General features: G+C 44.1%; 1 protein-coding gene across 1 annotated transcript; it reads right to left on the bottom strand.

The window, feature by feature from the left end:
- Positions 1-12,809: 12,809 nt before the first annotated feature.
- LOC144700196 (long-chain-alcohol oxidase FAO2-like) lies at positions 12,810-15,573 on the bottom strand. The gene is made up of 3 exons (XM_078571634.1): positions 15,300-15,573; positions 14,945-15,214; positions 12,810-14,851 (listed from the first exon to the last, which is right to left on the bottom strand). Exons 1-3 carry the CDS (start codon positions 15,540-15,542, stop codon positions 13,052-13,054), a joined length of 2,313 nt encoding a protein of 770 aa, XP_078427760.1. The 5' UTR covers positions 15,543-15,573; the 3' UTR covers positions 12,810-13,051.
- Between the last annotated feature and the right edge of the window lie 2,017 nt (positions 15,574-17,590).

Here is a 17,590-nt window from a genome sequence, read left to right as displayed (position 1 = left end):
CAAATGTGGACTCCGTTAATCTATTATGTTGCGATGAAAGAACATACATTGAAAAATTCAGAATCAAGAAGTTTGCATATTCATACATTCAAAATCAAGAAGTTTGTACCCCTTAATGACCATTTATAGATGACATTTTAGTAGGTCTTACAGTTGGTCGACTTATCCTTCTATATTGAAAATATCTGTTTAGTACACTACAAGGAAATGCAAACTCTGTATGAACATGAGGATTTAGTCCAAATAACAAGTTTTAAGCCATTGTTATAATATTATGCATTTAAATTGGGAAATAGTTTTGGAGACATGCCATGACATCCCATGTGCATATGGAAATAAGTAAAATAAATTATGTGCTCTTAAAGAAACATTAAATTAAAAAACTATTCATGAGAATGAAACATAATTTAATTCGACTGCCTGATCCAATAAATTTATGCCTTACTAAATTCAAATTTGAAATAACTAATGAATCATAAAAATGATAGCTTGATATCGACTGCTGATCCAATAAATTTATCCCTTACTAAATTTAAATTTGAAATAACTAATGAATCATAAAAATGATAGCTTGATATCTCTATCATCACTTGTGTCATATTCTGAGTGGTTTTAGTGGACCTATATGTTATCTTCTATTCCTCAGTTCACGAGTAACCATAGCTTGCAATATCTGTCATCACTTATGTCATACTCTGCCATCACTTTTCATATTCTGTCTTAGCTTCTGCCGCTAGAAATCTCATGTGAAGAATAACATAGTAGTATGACCCTGTACTATTAAAATCCATTTTTTCGTAGAAGATAAAATTGGTCCTTTGAAATTATATATTCTGGTACATAGCAATAAGAACTCGATGCTAATAACATATACTCATCGATAGAATTAGAGACAGGAAATATTGGCAGAGAATATAGAAAAGTGAGGTCCAACTTTCCTCTGCTAAAGGATCCTTGACCAAAGCCAAGTGAAGGCCGAGAGTAGAGGCTCCCTGAGTAGAGCCAATCAAGAGCCAATAATCAAGAGTTGAGAGCGAAGGATCCCTGAGTGGAGCATGGAGAGAGGTGAGAGCAGAGAATCCCTGAGTGGAGCCAAGCAAGAAATGATAACCAAGAGCTGAGAGTGGATGATCCTTGAGTGGAGCCCAAGGAAGAGCCGAGGGTGGAGAAAGGAGAATCCCTGAGTCTGATCTTGGTATGAGGTTGAGAGGTTGAGCAGGAGTAGTAGCCGAGAGCCAACGAGGGGGCCACATAGGACCCAAGATCTTGAGAAGGATCCCCGAGTGGGAGCTATTCTTAACATATTAGGTGACTTATTTTTTGGTCCCCCTCTTTGGAACGAGAATCTCACTAATATGTTTATTAATGAAATCTCAAGACTTGCACATTTTATTTGCGAATAGGATGAGATGTGAACAAAAAAATTCAGGATGGGATGGAGTTTGGGTGGGATGGTTCGGATGAACCCCTAAAAAATGGGATGTGGGATGGGAGATCTTTTTCCCATCTCATCCTTCATCCCTGTCTTGAATGATCATGCACTATAATCACAACAATTCTTCTGTGCATTTTTTAGGGGAATGTATTATTTTAATTGCTTAAATATTTTAGTATGATTACATGAAGTATAAAATAAATTTCATGACTTACACATTTTATCTTCAATAAAATTATCATGAAATGCATCATTTAGATTAAAATGATAAAACCTATTTTATATGACATTTTTATTTTTCTATTTTTGCTATTTTTCTAGACTTTTTAGGATCATATTCATAAAGGAAATATTTATGGATTCAAGTTGTGTGGGCAAGGATTCATTTCAGTAATTGAAACATTCAAATACATTTCTTTTGTTCATGATGTCATATGCGTTGTTGTATTTCTATTTATTTAGATTGTGGCTAATCTATAGCTACAATAAATTTCAAGCAGGTCCATTCATCACTGAAAGGCACCATTATAACTTTGTGAAATAATCAATAAGGAATTTCAGGATGCAGATTTGGTGCCTAATACTAACAGTCAGATAATTAATCAAGATATGAGTGAGATCAATTTGTCAAGATGATTCAACTTCCAACCTTGATGTATGGTGATCCAAAAGGTGGATATATCACAAATTTTGAGTGCTGGACTGTTTGTCTCCTCTAGCCATCCTTAACCTTATATCCTAAAATTGATCTGTGAAAGTAGAGGAAAAATGTGTTGGAGTAGCTTGTATATAGGTATTAAGACAATATAGTAGTTTATGATGTCTCTTTTAGTTAAAAACAAAACACTGATCCTGGTAGAATAGAAGGATCTAAGGTCTATTCCCTGGACTTACATTATCATCTTCCCCTTAGCCCATGTATTTTAAATAAGTTAATCTCATATATCCAAAAATATTTGAATCAAATGAAACCAATAATTTTGAATCACATCCGCACTGATTAGATTCATGATTTCTTGTTTCCACAAATGATTCATGTTGAACAACCCCAATTGAACAATATTTTTTCTATGTGATCATACACTTGTATCCCTTAGCACCAAGGAAACATACTGGTGGGATACCATCTCACCAGTCAAGCAACGGGTCGCCAACAACCTCACCGCGAAGCTCAAGCCAACGCCTGCAACCCCTACTTCAAGTAAATGGCCTAGCAACGGGTCGTGATCAATGATTTTATTTTATTGTATTTTTATTTCTGAATGATCAGACGTCCATATTGTTTGGGTCTCGTCCATTACTTTACATTTATGCTTCATTGTATGTTTAAGGGGAATCTCTTGTCACGAGACAGTTTCCCCTATTCAGCTCACTTGGGCTCCTCCATAGCCTATATAAAGGGAGGCATGCCCAAAGAACCATGTGGAGTTTGTTTTCTAGAATAGATTGCGAGGAAGCCGCACATCGCCACACCATCAGATTCACCATTGTCGGGCAACCTTCTCCATTGGATGAATGATCATCGTTGCCACCGTCGCGTCCCTTCTTGTTCGCCATACAATTTCTTGGAGCTTCTTGGAGCGAGCTCAAGAATACTCCCCTCTGAGTCTACCTGCCTCATCTTGCCATCAGGAGCGCCAATCCAATCATCCTTGACTAGACTGTTTTTCTCCTCTAGCCATCCTTAACCTTGTATCCTAAAATTGATCTGTGAAAGTAGAGGAAGAATGTGTTGGAGTAGCTTCTATATTGGTAGGCCTTGGAAAGAGGCAATTTAAATTGTTAAGACAATATAGTAGTTTATGATGTCTCTTTTAGTTGAAAACAAAACATTGATCCTGGTAGAGTAGAAGGATCTAAGGTTTATTCCTTGGACTTACATTATCATCTTCCCCTTAGTCCATGTATTTTAAATAAGTTAATCTCATATATCCAAAAATATTTGAATCAAATGAAACCAATAATTTTGAATCACATCCGCACTGATTAGATTCATGATTTCTTTTTTCCACAAATGATTCATGTTGAACAACCCCAATTGAACAATATTTTTTCTATGCGATCATACACTTGTATCCCTTAGCACAAAGGAAACATACCGACGGGGTACCATTTCACCAGTCGAGCAATGGGTCGCCAACAACATCACCGTGAAGCGCGAGCCAACGCCTGCAACCCCTACTTCAAGTAAATGGCCTAGCAACGGGTCAGTGTCAATGATTTATTTTCTTGTATTTTTATTTCTGAATGATCAGATGGGCCATCGTGTTTGGGTCTCGTCCATTACTGTTAGATCATCAGAGCCCAATTATGGGCAATTCATACTATCTTATGGGCCAAAGGCCATGTACATGTAATAGAGTAACTCTAGGGAATTAATGGAATACTAACTAGAATTAAGGCTAACCAAGTTGGGCCCATTAAGGGCCCATTAAGGGCCTAATAGTGAGGAGCCCAATAGGGCTTAATATTAGGTCCAATTAGGACCTAATATTTACTGGGCCTGATTAGCATCAGGCCCAGTCTCCAATGGTCAGAAAAACTGACCGTTGGACATCCAGCTGAGAAAAAAACAGCTGGATGTAACAAGTCCCAACGGTCAGAAAATATGACCGTTGGGAGCACTCTCTCTCCTCTGTGTTTTTGTATAAAAGGGCCTGGTGTGAAGTAATAAAGGATCGAGTTTTATTGGCCCCATTTTTCCTGTGTTCTCCTCTCTCATTCTACCACCTCGCATCCCATTCTCTCTAAATTTACAATTACTTTACATTTATGCTTCATTGTATGTTTAAGGGGAATCTCTTGTCACGAGACAGTTTCCCCTATTCAGCTCACTTGGGCTCCTCCATAGCCTATATAAAGGGAGGCATGCCCAAAGAGCCAAGTGGAGTTCGTTTTCTAAAATAGATCGCGAGGAAGCCGCACATCGCCACACCATCAGATTCACCATTGTCGAGCAGCCATTTCCATCGGAAGAATGATCATCGTAGCCACTGTCGCATCCCTTCTTGTTTTCCGCACAACTTCTTGGAGCTTCTTGGAACGAGCTCAAGAATGCTCCCCTTTGAGCCTACCTGCCTCATCTTGCCATCAAAAATGCCAATCCAATCATCCTTGATCATAACATCATCGCTCTGTTCTTGCCATCGACGACCCGCCTTTGCCTGACCATTGCACCTGATTCGTCAAGAACCAGATTCCTGACCTTTCATGCCAAGCCGTATGCCCGCACACTAACTCCACCCTACATGTGCTGTCGACCTCTATACGCGCCAAACCCGTCCACAGACTCGCCTGTGCCCCAAATGCCCAGGGTGCTAGCGCTGTACCAACTGTGCGCGCTTGCGTGGTCACGTGCGCCTGTGCACTGTCCCCGCCAATGCCCACATGCGCCCGCGTAGGCTGCAAGCCACTAGTCGCGGCTGCAATTGCCTGGTCACCAGCTACGGCCGTCGCCGTCTGAACGTGGATGCTTCACACGCTCTGCGCGCGTGTGGGTGCTTCACAAACTCCACACGCGCGTGGGCGCTTCACACGCTCCGCACCTATGAGCACACTAAATTGCCCTTTTAAGAGTAGTAAATCCCTAATCAGTGTTCTCTTTGGAGACACGACATGCTCATCACTGTTGGGTTCTATGACCTTGCTTTGGATGAAAAATGAATGAATTTATGCAGCAAAGACTTTGAACATAACCATAACGTCATAAAACCAATTATCAAATCACATGTGCACATATCAGATCTGTGTTTCTATGTTCCCCAAGTGAGACATGTTGAGTGCTCAAGTGTGCTGCCTGTAGACTTATCCATACAATCCTTGTCATGCCAGATTTCCTCCTTTGTCCTGAAGAGCCTGTGGTCATTATGTCATCTCAATCACATCCATATTGAAGAGTAAAGGGGTGAAGGGAGGAAAAGGGTAGGGCCCTCAAAAGTTATGGCCCAATTGGATTTTGTTGAGTACATTTATCTATTTATACTAAGTGGAGACTTTTACAAAAAACCCTAAATTTTAGTATACCATTGGACATCCAGAATACTATTTGGTTGTGACCCTCTAGGACCACATACTATCTAGTTAACAAATCTAATGGCCAAAAAAACTTTATTGGCCTTACAAGTTAGTTTGACATATCTTCATATAGATTTATTAATGATAAATCAATTCAATCCAATTGATAGGTTGAGTCTCCAGTCAGTGGGGTTCCAAGCTACACCTTATTATTTAGAAGATACAAAGGAGTATATTGAATCACTCATGGAACCATTCTGTCATCAGTTACCATGTAACTATAGTCTCTCATCCACTTGATCTCCCTCTGATGGCTTAGGGTATGGGCAATCATCAAATCCTGATCACTCATCCAAATTACTACATATGTGTTAAAAAATTGTCAAAGAAATCTTCTCCAATATTAGATTGCTTTCCAAAGACTTCACTGTATTATCTTCCTTGAGCTGTCTTATATTATAGAGAGTGGATGATCCCATCTGTACCACTCAATAGTCTTCGTGCACTTGTTACAACAACCAAACAAATACTATTTATAACTCCATGAATAAGAACTCATAGGTCATAGTCAAAGTACAACTGTCCATCCACTAGACATATTTGTCCAGATTATGCAGCCTAGCAGAAAATGACAGATAACAGTATTGTTGAAACCATTTTTAACAAGGAGGAGTGCAAAGACAAAATCACTCGATTCAGAAACGAGAATGAGAAATAACTGGTGGGAATGTTGAAATTTGCTTTCAAGTTCTTTCTTACCCTATTATTCTTATTGTCTTGGTTAACACTAAAAAATGTGCAGTTAACATCAGTATTGATTCCAAATAAATCCTGATGACTGAGCCCTTGCATGTAAGAAGAAGGCTATCATATCCTCTACAAGAAAGCATCATAAGTGACTTTATAACCTGCATGAAATTTAGCCAATAGAATCAGTATTTTGAAAATTTTAATGGGCCATATATTTATGAAATAATCAAATCATATGTGCTCAATATGTGGGGCATAAGTCCATTAACAATTATACTTAAGTTTCGTAATTACACGTCTTGAATATGAAAATACATACGATAGCCCGAACAAGATACAAAAATAAGCACATCAAAGCCAAGTCCCATAAATGATTAACTAAATGGTTATATCCTTGATATATTTTGAAGAGTTTATAAAAAGATGATCGCTCAAATATCCTTCAAATTAGTGGATGAATCATGAAGTTGTGAAATGTTACATCCATATACCAAAATGTGTCTCGAATTAAACTAAATAATTGACCTGTTCACTACTCACTAGTATCTGGAATTCAGAAACCAGACAAATAAATGCTTCACATAACAAAATGTCACAGTTATTTTTCCACCCTGCCCCAGACCCTCGCAGGGAAAACTATCAATGAGATCATTTTTCCGCGTCATTAATGTAGGACACGTGCATCTAGGCTGTCGTTTGCTCAAATCAAAGGCAACTTACATCAACAGCTTGATGTATATAAACTTACAACAACAACTTGATGACAAGGACAATATTCATTGATTTCACTTCATATTAGAGTTGAATGAGGATAGTCACTGGTCTCTCGCTTCTCCACCTCAATGTGTCCCCGTCACTGCGTTGTCGGTCGCCCCCTCCCCCATGTTGAGAGTAACCTCGCCAAATAAAAAAGGAAGAGAAAAAAAGGAAGGGCCGCCCGTTCTTTTCTCTCTACGTGGCTCACTCTCTCCGCCCGATTTGGGAGGTTGACCAAGCTTCGGTCGACCGAGTTTTTATGGCATTTCTTTTCTTATAAGTATGTAACCTTTCATTTTTATTGAGAGAACTTCTTCTTGAGTTTTTTGGTCTCTTCTTCTATCATCTTCCATTCTTCCCCAAGTGAGCGAGGGACTTCTTTGTGAGTGATTTCACTTGGCTTAGTGCCAACAAGTGGTATCAGAGCCCAAGCTTAGAAGCACGATCCGAGTTTTCTGTTCGGGAGAATGTCGGAGGGGAATGACGTCGTGGTTCCCAAAGCACCAAGGAACAGGGGGGATTCTTTTCCTTTGGGAAGTTTCCTCATATTGTCCAAGACGAACTATTCCGTCTGGGCAAAGAAGTTGAAAGTTACCTTGGAGGCTTATAGTTTGTGGGATGCGATCGTGAAGGAAGATGTAGCCGTGAAGAAGGACAGGCAGGCGCTCATGGTGATTTATGCAGCATTAGTGGAGGAGATTCTTGAACAACTTGACGATGAGATCACCGCTAAAGAGACGTGGGAGATTCTTCAAAAGAAGTTCATGGGCGTTGATTGAGTCAAGAAGTCGAGAATACAGAGCCTGAAAAAGGAGTTTGATCACATCCTCATGGGAGATGAAGAGTCAGTTGGTGACTTTGCTGGAAGATTTTCTTGCATTGTTACTAAACTGAGAGCCCTTGGAGAGAAGGTTCTGGAGAAGGAAGTTGTTTCCAAGTTGCTTCGTGCGAAACCGGAAAGGTTTGACCACCTTACTTCCTCCATGGAGCAGTTTGGCGGCATTGATGACATGTCGCTTGAGGAAGCCATTGGGTCGTTAATGGCTCATGAGGATAAGCTTAAGGAGCGGCGTACTGCTCGTGGCGAGAGAGCTTTATTGACGCAGTCGCAGACCAAGACCAAAGAAGAAGGAGAAAGCTCACATGGTTTCCGTGGAGGTCATGGCCGCGGACGTGGGCGAGGTCGAGGTCGTGGAAGCGGTGAAGATGTACGTGACAAGGACAACAATGAGAAGCCACGTGACTATTCAAGAATCAAGTGCTACAACTGCAACAAGTATGGTCATTATGCTTCTCGATGCAGGAATAAGAAGAAAGAAGAAAAGGCAAACTTGACCAAGACGGAGGTGGAGTCAACTCTCCTAATGGCTGTGACGGAATTACCATCGGCTTTCCTATTGCAAGGAAATAGTGGGACTCCAGAGCCAAAAGGGATGTGGTACCTGGACACGGGGGCGACAAGTCACATGACTGGTGACAAGTCGTACTTTCATGATCTTATTGAGAAGCCCGGAGGATTCGTTCACTTCGGAGATAAGTCCACGATTGAGATTGAAGGATTTGGATCGGTCGTCCTACGTCGAAATAATGAGAAGACTATGAAGTTGAAGAATGTCCTATATGTTCCTAAGCTTGCTGTGAATATTCTCAGCCTTGGGAAACTCGACGATGAAGGATATGATATCAGACTGGGTTCTCGCCAACTCAGAGTATATGATGAACAAGGGGCTTTATTGCTGCATGTGAAGAAGAACGATTCAGGGCTTTATCTGCACAAGCTGAATATTGTATCTCAGTATCTTATGGCAGCAGAGACGTGTTCGGAAACGGTTAAGTGGCATAAGAGGTATGGTCACTTGAATCTCTGTTCCTTGAAAGATTTGGCAGATAAGCAGATGGTACGTGGACTTCCCAAGATCGAGGGATCTTCTTCGGTGTGCCGGGCTTGTGTGGCGGGAAAACAACATCGGCAACCATTTTCCAGCAGCTCAAGTCATAGAGCCAAAGTCCCTTTGGAGCTCGTTCATGCGGATCTTTGTGTTCCTTTCACTCCAAAGACATTGGGAGGTAGCCATAATTTTATGGTCCTTGTTGACGATTGTACGCGGCTAATGTGGGTGGCACTATTGAAGACGAAGGCTGAAGCTTTTGAGGCCTTCAAGAAGTTCAAGAATCTGGCCGAGGCAGAGAAAAATGTGAAGTTAAAATGTCTCAGGACAGATAGAGGCGGCGAGTTCAATTCCATTGAATTTGCCAAGTTCTGTGAGGATAATGGGATCCGTAGACATCTCACGGCTCCTTATTCTCCTCAACAGAATGGAGTTGCTGAGAGGAGAAATCGTACAATTGTCTCCATGATGCGCGTCCTATTATTTGAGAAGAATTTGCTCAATGAGTTGTGGGGAGAAGCAGCTAGCACAGCTGTATATATCCTGAATCGTTCTCCCACGAAGAGTTTGCAAGGTTCAACACCTTATGAAGCTTGGACTGGGTCAAAGCCTAGCATTGATCATCTAAGGATTTTCGGGTGCTTAGCCCATGTGAAGATCCTCGGTGGACATTTGAAGAAGCTTGATCCGCGGAGCAAGCCTATGGTTTTCATTGGCTATGAGATTGGGTCTAAGACCTATAAGTTCTATGATCCGGACTCGGGCAAAGTGGAAGTTAGCCGTGATGTTATTTTTGAAGAAGACTGTACATGGAAGTGGTCGAGTGAAGAGTTGAAATCGTCCGGAGGTACATTCTCTATCGATCCGCCTTATGATCTAACACCTCCTCAAGATGATCTGCAGGAAGATAGTACATCTCTCTCTCTTGCTGAGAATGAATCTTCAAATGAGGATGCAGTTGACCCTAGCTTGGGTGAAAGGGAGGATGTCACTCCTCTACAACATAGAAGTATTCAGTCCGTTTATGAAGAATTGGACGATGCTGAGCCCGAACTGCACCTTGCATTTGGAGAAGAACCGGCTTTGTTTGATGAGGCCAATAAGGACGAAGTATGGCGAAAGGCGATGTTAGAAGAGCTTGATGCGATCAAGAAGAATGAGACATGGGAATTGGTTCCAAGGCCACCAGGAATTAAACCCATTGGTCTCAAGTGGGTATTCAAAGTGAAGAGGAATATCATGAGAAAGATTATACGGCATAAGGCGAGGCTTGTAGCTAAAGGGTACTTGCAAAAAGCAGGAATCGACTATTAAGAAGTGTTTGCACCCGTTGCTCGAATGGAGACTATTCGGACCTTTATTGCATTGGCAGCGCAAGGAGGTTGGGAGATACACCATATGGACGTGAAGTCGGCTTTTTTGAATGGACTCATCAAAGAAACTATCTACGTGAAGCAGCCAGATGGGTTTGTTCAGACAGGCAAAGAAGGGCATGTGCTGAAATTGAAGAAGGCACTTTATGGGCTCAAGCAAGCTCCTCGTGCTTGGTATGTGAAGTTAGATACATGTCTTTCATCACTCGGTTTTCGCAGGAACTCGGGTGAATATGCTGTATATGTGCGAGAAGCAGAAGGTGCAAATCTGCTAGTGGGGGTTTATGTGGACGACCTAATCCTGACCGGAGCGAGGAAGTCTCATATTTTGCATTTCAAGAATCAAATGAAGGAGTTATTTGAGATGACAGATTTGGGGCTTTTATCTTCATATTTGGGAATTGAGGTGTCTCAAAGGAAGGACGCAATTGTTTTGAGTCAAAGGGCCTATGCATTGAAGATTCTTGAAGAGAGTGGCAGGTTGGAGGCAAATGCTACTCATACCCCGATGGAAGCTACAGCTGTATTTCGCCAAACCTCGAAGAAAGACGAGGAAGATCCGACGAAGATGATCAACTCCACGGATTATCGGAGTTTGATTGGGAAGGTGAGGTACTTGACCCACACTCATCCTGATTTGCAGTATGCTATTGGGATTATGAGCAGATACATGGAGAAACCATCTATGAGTCACATGATTGGTGTGAAGAGAATTTTGAGATACATTCGAGGTACCGTTGACCTCGGGTTATACTACGAGAAGGGTCAAGTGCAGGCGAATTTGATCGGATATAGTGATAGCGATCATGCCGGGGATGGAGATGACCGGAGGAGCACAACTGGAATTATTTTTTTCTTCGGGACTACGGCAATTTCTTGGAGTTCACAAAAGCAGCCAGTGGTGACTCTTTCATCATGTGAATCCGAGTATGTTGCTGCTAATAGTGCTGCTATGCAAGGTGTATGGCTATCACATATGATTGGCGAATTGAAAGGAGAAGCCCCGAAGCCATTTAAGATCCTCGTGGATAACAAATCTGCTATAGCGTTGAGCAAGAATCCTGTTTTCCACAGTCGTTCAAAGCACATCGAGAAGCGGTTCCATTACATCCGTCAATGTATTGCAAACAAGATGTTACAAGTGGAGCATGAGAGTTCGGATCTTCAATTGGCTGACATATTTACGAAGTCTTTGGGCAGAGTTCATTATTTGCAAATGCGAGAGAAGATTGGACTCAAAGACGAGGGCGAGATTGGCAAGGTTACGGGGGAGAATGTTGAGAGTAACCTCGCCAAATAAAAAGGAAGAGAAAAAAGGAAGGGCCGCCCGTTCTTTTCTCTCTACGTGGCTCACTCTCTCCGCCCGATTTGGGAGGTTGACCAAGCTTCGGTCGACTGAGTTTTTATGGCGTTTCTTTTCTTATAAGTATGTAACCTTTCATTTTTATTGAGAGAACTTCTTCTTGAGTTTTTTGGTCTCTTCTTCTATCATCTTCCATTCTTCCCCAAGTGAGCAAGGGACTTCTTTGTGAGGGATTTCACTTGGCTTAGTGCCAACACCCCACACACCCCCCACACCAAACCCCAACATATGCGATCCTTGACGAATAAATGCGCGCTCTTTCCCTCTCAAGGATCTTCGTTTCTGTGCAAAGTCCAGATAATTTGTGACAGACCAACTAACATTATGACTTATTAACTTCCCCTTTTAAGGATTACGGTTGAAGAGTATACCCCTTTGGACAAAAAATGGATATGTAATCAGATGCTGTAATATGCTTGTGGATATGTAATCCGCGAGATGGGCAACACAAATATGAGCTAGATTATATTAATTCTACTCATCAGGTCATCGAATAACCAGCTCAATGATGACGAGACTTTCATGTCACGCATCCACGCATCTACTTCCGACGGTCACAGGAACAGCCGATGCAATTTTACGGCGACTCAGGTCCAAACGCAAGACATCCTTCCATTGATTACTTGTAGAGGATTTGATAGCCTTCTTCTTACATGCAAGGGCTCGGTCACCAAGAGTTATTTGAAATCAATACTGATGTTAATCGCACCGCTTTGACTGTTAACCACAGTGATAAGAATAATAAGGCAAGAAAGAACTTGAAAGATAATTTTAACATTTCTTCCTGTTCTTTCTCGTCCTCGTTTCTGAATCGTGCAATTCTGCCCTTGCACTCCTTGTTAAAAAGCGTTTCGACATCGACTGTTATCGTCACTTTCTGCTAAGCCGGACAATCTGGACAATTCAATGATAATAAACTTGATGTTACACGAGTATAAACGCCAGAAGATGAAATGTTCTATTGCTTTTTAGTAAATCCCTCCCTCGCTACGTAAATATTTTATATTCTCCACAATATCTCACGGTTTGTCACTTCTCTTGAAATGAACAAGATAATCAACTAGTCTTACCGTCTCCATGATATCGCAAACACGCTTATCCCGAGATGTACAAAAGCACATTCAATGATTCGTCCTCAACGCTCTTACATTCTGTATTTCTTCATCGACGGTTAAACAGCCGACCCACGTGGCCCAAGGGTGGGGAACGTTTCTCTGGCTGCCAGCGCAGGAAGAAATTCACTAGAGACTAGTGGATAAGTTGGTTGGTGAGTATACAATTGAGATATGACAAAGCTAATCCCTTAAGCTCGCTACCTCAAGCAATAAAGAACCCGACAACCACCTCATGACTGATTGACTTATGCCATCCATCACGTATCCATGCACGTACTCTTGGCCGCCTCTAGCTTCTATTTTTTATTCCGGAAATTATTACAGATTTACCCGGTCGAGTGAGTTTCCTGTTTCCCTCAGTCTGCCGCCTCCCCGGCATCCAGGGACTTGACGAGGCGCCGTGACACGCACAAGGCGATGGACTGGATAGTGATCATGGGATTAACTCCGATCGCAGTGGGGAAGAGGCTGGCGTCGCACACGAAGAGCCCTTCGGCTTCCCAGCTCTCGCCGTGCTCGTCGACGGCCCCCTCGCGCTCGCTCGCGCCCATTCTGCAGCTCCCCATCTGGTGGGCCGAGCAGTAGACTCCCCACAGCGGATTGCCGGAGCTCGGCCTCTGCGGCGCGTCCACGCCTCCGAGGAACTCTTCAAGGTCCTCGTCCTTGATCCCCTTGCACTTGATTCTCTGCCCGTCGCTGCGGTGCGTGCCCACCTCGGCGGCGCCGGCGGCGACGAGAATCTCCAGCGCCCGCCGCAGCCCCCGCTGGATCTCCTCCTCGTCGGATTTTTCCATCCGATAGGTGATCCGGCGGTCGCCCACCACGACGCCGGTGCTCCGGTCCCTGGCCATGGCGAAGAGATGGACCGTGCGGCCGTACTTGGACATTCGCTCCTTCATGTCCTGGCCGGAGACCCATGGCATGAGAGTGGAGAACGTGCCCGGCCCCAACGCCGGCGCCTCGACGATGACACTCGGTTGCATCCCCTCGGCTGGTTCCACCTTGTGCATCGACGTGATGATCCCCCCCTGGAACGCCCTCCCGGGAAGCTCTTCGGCCCCTTCCTCTTCGGGAAAGAAGCCCCACGCCATGGCGACCGGGTGGAGGTGCAGGTTCTTCCCGACGTGGCGGTTCTTGAGCCCGCTGGCGGTGAGCAGGAGCGGCGTCCGGAGCGACCCGCCGGAGCAGAGGCTCACCCCGGCGCGGATGCGCAGCGTCTTCTTCACTCCGCCGCCCGAGGAGGCGCGCGCGGCCACGCCCACGCACCTCTTCCCCCGCCTCTTCCCCTGCGGAACCCTTCTCCTCTCCGCGGCCACGCCCGTCCCGCGCTTGTTCTTCTCGAGTAGGAAATTGGTTGCCTCGCACCCTGTGAGTATTACGGCACCGTGGTCGACCGCGTCCACAAGCCAGGTAGTGTCGGTGCCGCGCTTCTCGGCTGTGGGGCAGCCGTAGCCGCAGGCGCCGCAGAAGTGGCCCTCCGGCGAGTTCCTGGCCACGGACTCGACCTCGAGCCCCAGCCGCTCGCAGCCGCGGCGCAGGGCCTTGTTCTGTAGGCCCTCTTCTTCGCATCTCTCGGTCACGCCGATTCTCTCGCAGACGGCCTCCACGGCCGCCAAGTACTCCAGCGAGCCGAAGAGAGGGAGACGATGGGCTTCGGCCCACTCCTTCATGATATGAGCCGGGGTCGGGATGCTGGCTGACCAGTTTACGGCCGAACCGCCGCCCACGGTGGAGCCCGCGAACACGAGGACGTTCAAGTCGAGTGTGGCGATGATCCCCTCCGCTTCGTAGAGGCTCTCCACGGAGGGGCCTTCGTTGCCGGTGTAGTCCTCCGCGACGAAGTAGTCCCCTTTTTCGATGACGATCACCTTGTAGCCGGCGCCGGCGAGCACGGCGGCGGCGACCCCGCCGCCGCAGCCGGAGCCGACGATCACCGCGTCGCACTCCACGGTAATAGTTCCCGCTTCCCCATCCTTGTACGCTTCGAGGCCTTTCTGCGTCAGGGCCTTGATCATGGTCTCGTCGGTCTCTCTTTTCATCTCCACCAATCCCTTCTCCAGCGGCCTCTCTCGGCGGGGCAAGCTACGAGGCCTCTCCGGCGTAGAAATTTCGTAACTTATCGCTTCCCAGAACGGATTTCTCATGTTTTCATCGCACTGAAGCGAAACAGAGAAAGAGAGAGTCAGACAGAGAGACCACGAGAGAGAGAGAGACTGAATAATTTTTGATCATGCTGTGGCAAACGTTACCCTGGTGAAGAAGTTGTAGAACGTGTGGATCTTCAGGATGACGAAGGCCAACCTTAGCGGCCAGAAGAAGCTCTCCCGATTCCACTTCTGCAGCGCCTTCTCTCTTCTTCGGATCGAGAGCTTCGAGAAACGCCGCACGAAGGGGAATTTCGAAGACATGCACCCTGTTCCGCAAAGGGCCAGCGTTCCCTGCCGTGTCGATAGCGCCCAGACAGCAGCTCTTATCAGATACGTCGACTCCTCCAGCCCTTTCACTAGCCGCCGAACAACCTTCGCACCAACGAACCAACGATAATTAGTGGAAGGAGATGTTTTAGAAAGTAGAGAATAAAGGTTAAGAGGCCTCCGCTGGTACTTCGTCAGGGAGAGGTGATTCCGCGCCGGAGGCTCGCATGAAAGCATGAACGCTATTGATGACGGACTCTTTCTCGTTTTTAGGAAGACTCAGCATTCCTGTATCTAACGAGGGTATTAGCGCTTCACACACTGCGGCCAACGCCGCCATCTGTGCCTTGGAAAAGCCGTGGGGAGGGCCTTCGCCAGGCCACTTGCGTCCTCCCAACACTGGGCGAGACTCATTCTTCTCCGTTTCTTCCATTCTTCTGCTACACAGCGCAGGACGGAGAGAAATAAACGTGGCAATATGTAGGAGAAATTAAACGCATTAAATGTTCACCTACTTCGCAGATATTGAATTCGAAGCGTCGCCGAGCGGTCCTGCAAGAGACACGCAATCAACCGGCCATCGCTATCTGAAACTTACTTCGCTACATAATTCTTAGTATGCCGGAAGCCTTCTTTCGATCAAATCTCGCGGCATCTCGAATGTCAACGATTTAAGAAACCGATAGTTGCATTAAAGACTTGGGTAAAGAGGCGGTGTCATATGGGGGTGAGATATGGCTAACGAAGGAAGACTGACATGATGGGGAGTAGAGTACAGAAGTATGCCGTTTGCAAATGTCTACATGTCCTTTTAGGTGAGAATTCTTTTTAGTTCGGGTTGAATTTCTGTCAGTATATTGTAGAGTTATCCCACAAGGCAAAATGAAAGCCAAAATCAAAGAAGAAAAGGAGACCTTATCCCACAAGGCAAGCTCTGCCACGAAAACATAAGACTTTTTTGAAATATGTTTACACGCAACGTCCACATTCATTTGGTGGACAATCACATCAATTGTTTTCACGCAGTCAGTTTCTGTTGATGTCTGATCAGTAAAATATTTTGGAAAAAACTGATAAAAGAAAGACGGACGAGAAATCACACGAATAAGAAACGTGAATCACTTGATTAGCTTAGTAATAGAGCAGACTTTTCATCGGTCTTCCCACCTTGCAGATCAAATGCAGCTTAAGGAACCAGAAATTGATATGGCTAGCAATTACTTATAGAGCCATTACAACTCTTGACTTTTTAAGACACGAGTGATCCCAAATTTTCACATTTTTCACGAATCCCCAAAAATGCTGTTGATGACTGAAGTTTAAGGCATATACCCGAAAATGTCTGCTCTTTGGTTAATGTTCAAAGCATGAGATTCAAATGACCTGCTCGAATCTTTAGCTAAAGCAATGTGACTTAGTTCAACTCTTTGACAAACTTACAGCATGTCCCAAGAATATCATAAAGCTCAACCATGTAGAACCAGAATTGAGGAAATCAATAATCGATTTATTAAAATGAAGAGATTTGATGCTTGGCCGTAGAATCAACAGTTCAATTCCTAGGGGTGGATCATCAACATTCCATAACATCAAAATCCAAAAAATCCACACATTTGGATTAGTGCATAGATAAAAAACCTTTATTTGATTAGTCAAATGATATGCCGACGCGCATACTTCTGACTTGGTCGATATCAACCGAATTATTTGATTATTTTCTGGAGATGAATGTATAGAAAATTGATTTAATTTTTGTTGGAAAATGAGTAGTGTAACATTTGGTTTAAACTGCAAAACTTTCAGATATTTTCTGGAGTTACATTCGGGGAAAGTTCAATTTAGTTTTCTCCACCTACGTGCTTTTAATTTTCTTAAGTTGAATAAATAGAAAATTAATATGTTCTCTGAAATCTGTAGTCTTGTTGACTTGTCACTTTTGCACGCGATAGTTTTGAATTAAACTACTTGGTTATTGGACGGTAAGGAAGGATCCTCTATTCCGATCATATACCCCCCGACGATCAAACACGTTAGCCGTCTGAAAGCGTTTCAACCGCTGATTGGTTCAAATAATTAAATGTGTAAACGATGAAATCACACGCAAACTCTCTCTCCTAAAGTTTTGAATAGGGGGGCTTTCGTTTCTTAGTGAAAGGAACTTTCTCTCCCTCTCTCTTTCAAACAAATAGGATTAGTGCGCATTCCCTGTCTTGATGAGTCGTGTTTGACACCGCATCAAGAGACCAGGTCTTTCATGGGCGGCGAAAGAAGAATGTACATCCGCCGTAGTCTGTCGCATACTTTGAGGATTTGTTTATTCACATTTCTGCAGGGGTTGGAGGAGAACTGCAGGTGAAAGAAAGTTAGGAGAAGTTTCAAGAAGTAAGAGCAGAGAAGAGAGGGGTTGCAATACCATAGACTTTAAACAGGGAGTAATAAATTTCTTTCTTCGAGCTTTTCGCTCGTCGAGAGCTCGTTCTC

The sequence above is a fragment of the Wolffia australiana genome, chromosome 2 (assembly GCF_029677425.1).
Source record: "Wolffia australiana isolate 7733 chromosome 2, ASM2967742v1".
Taxonomy (NCBI): domain Eukaryota; kingdom Viridiplantae; phylum Streptophyta; class Magnoliopsida; order Alismatales; family Araceae; genus Wolffia; species Wolffia australiana.
The sequence above is the reverse complement of the archived record's forward strand: the minus strand, read 5'-3'. Positions and strand labels throughout refer to the sequence as shown.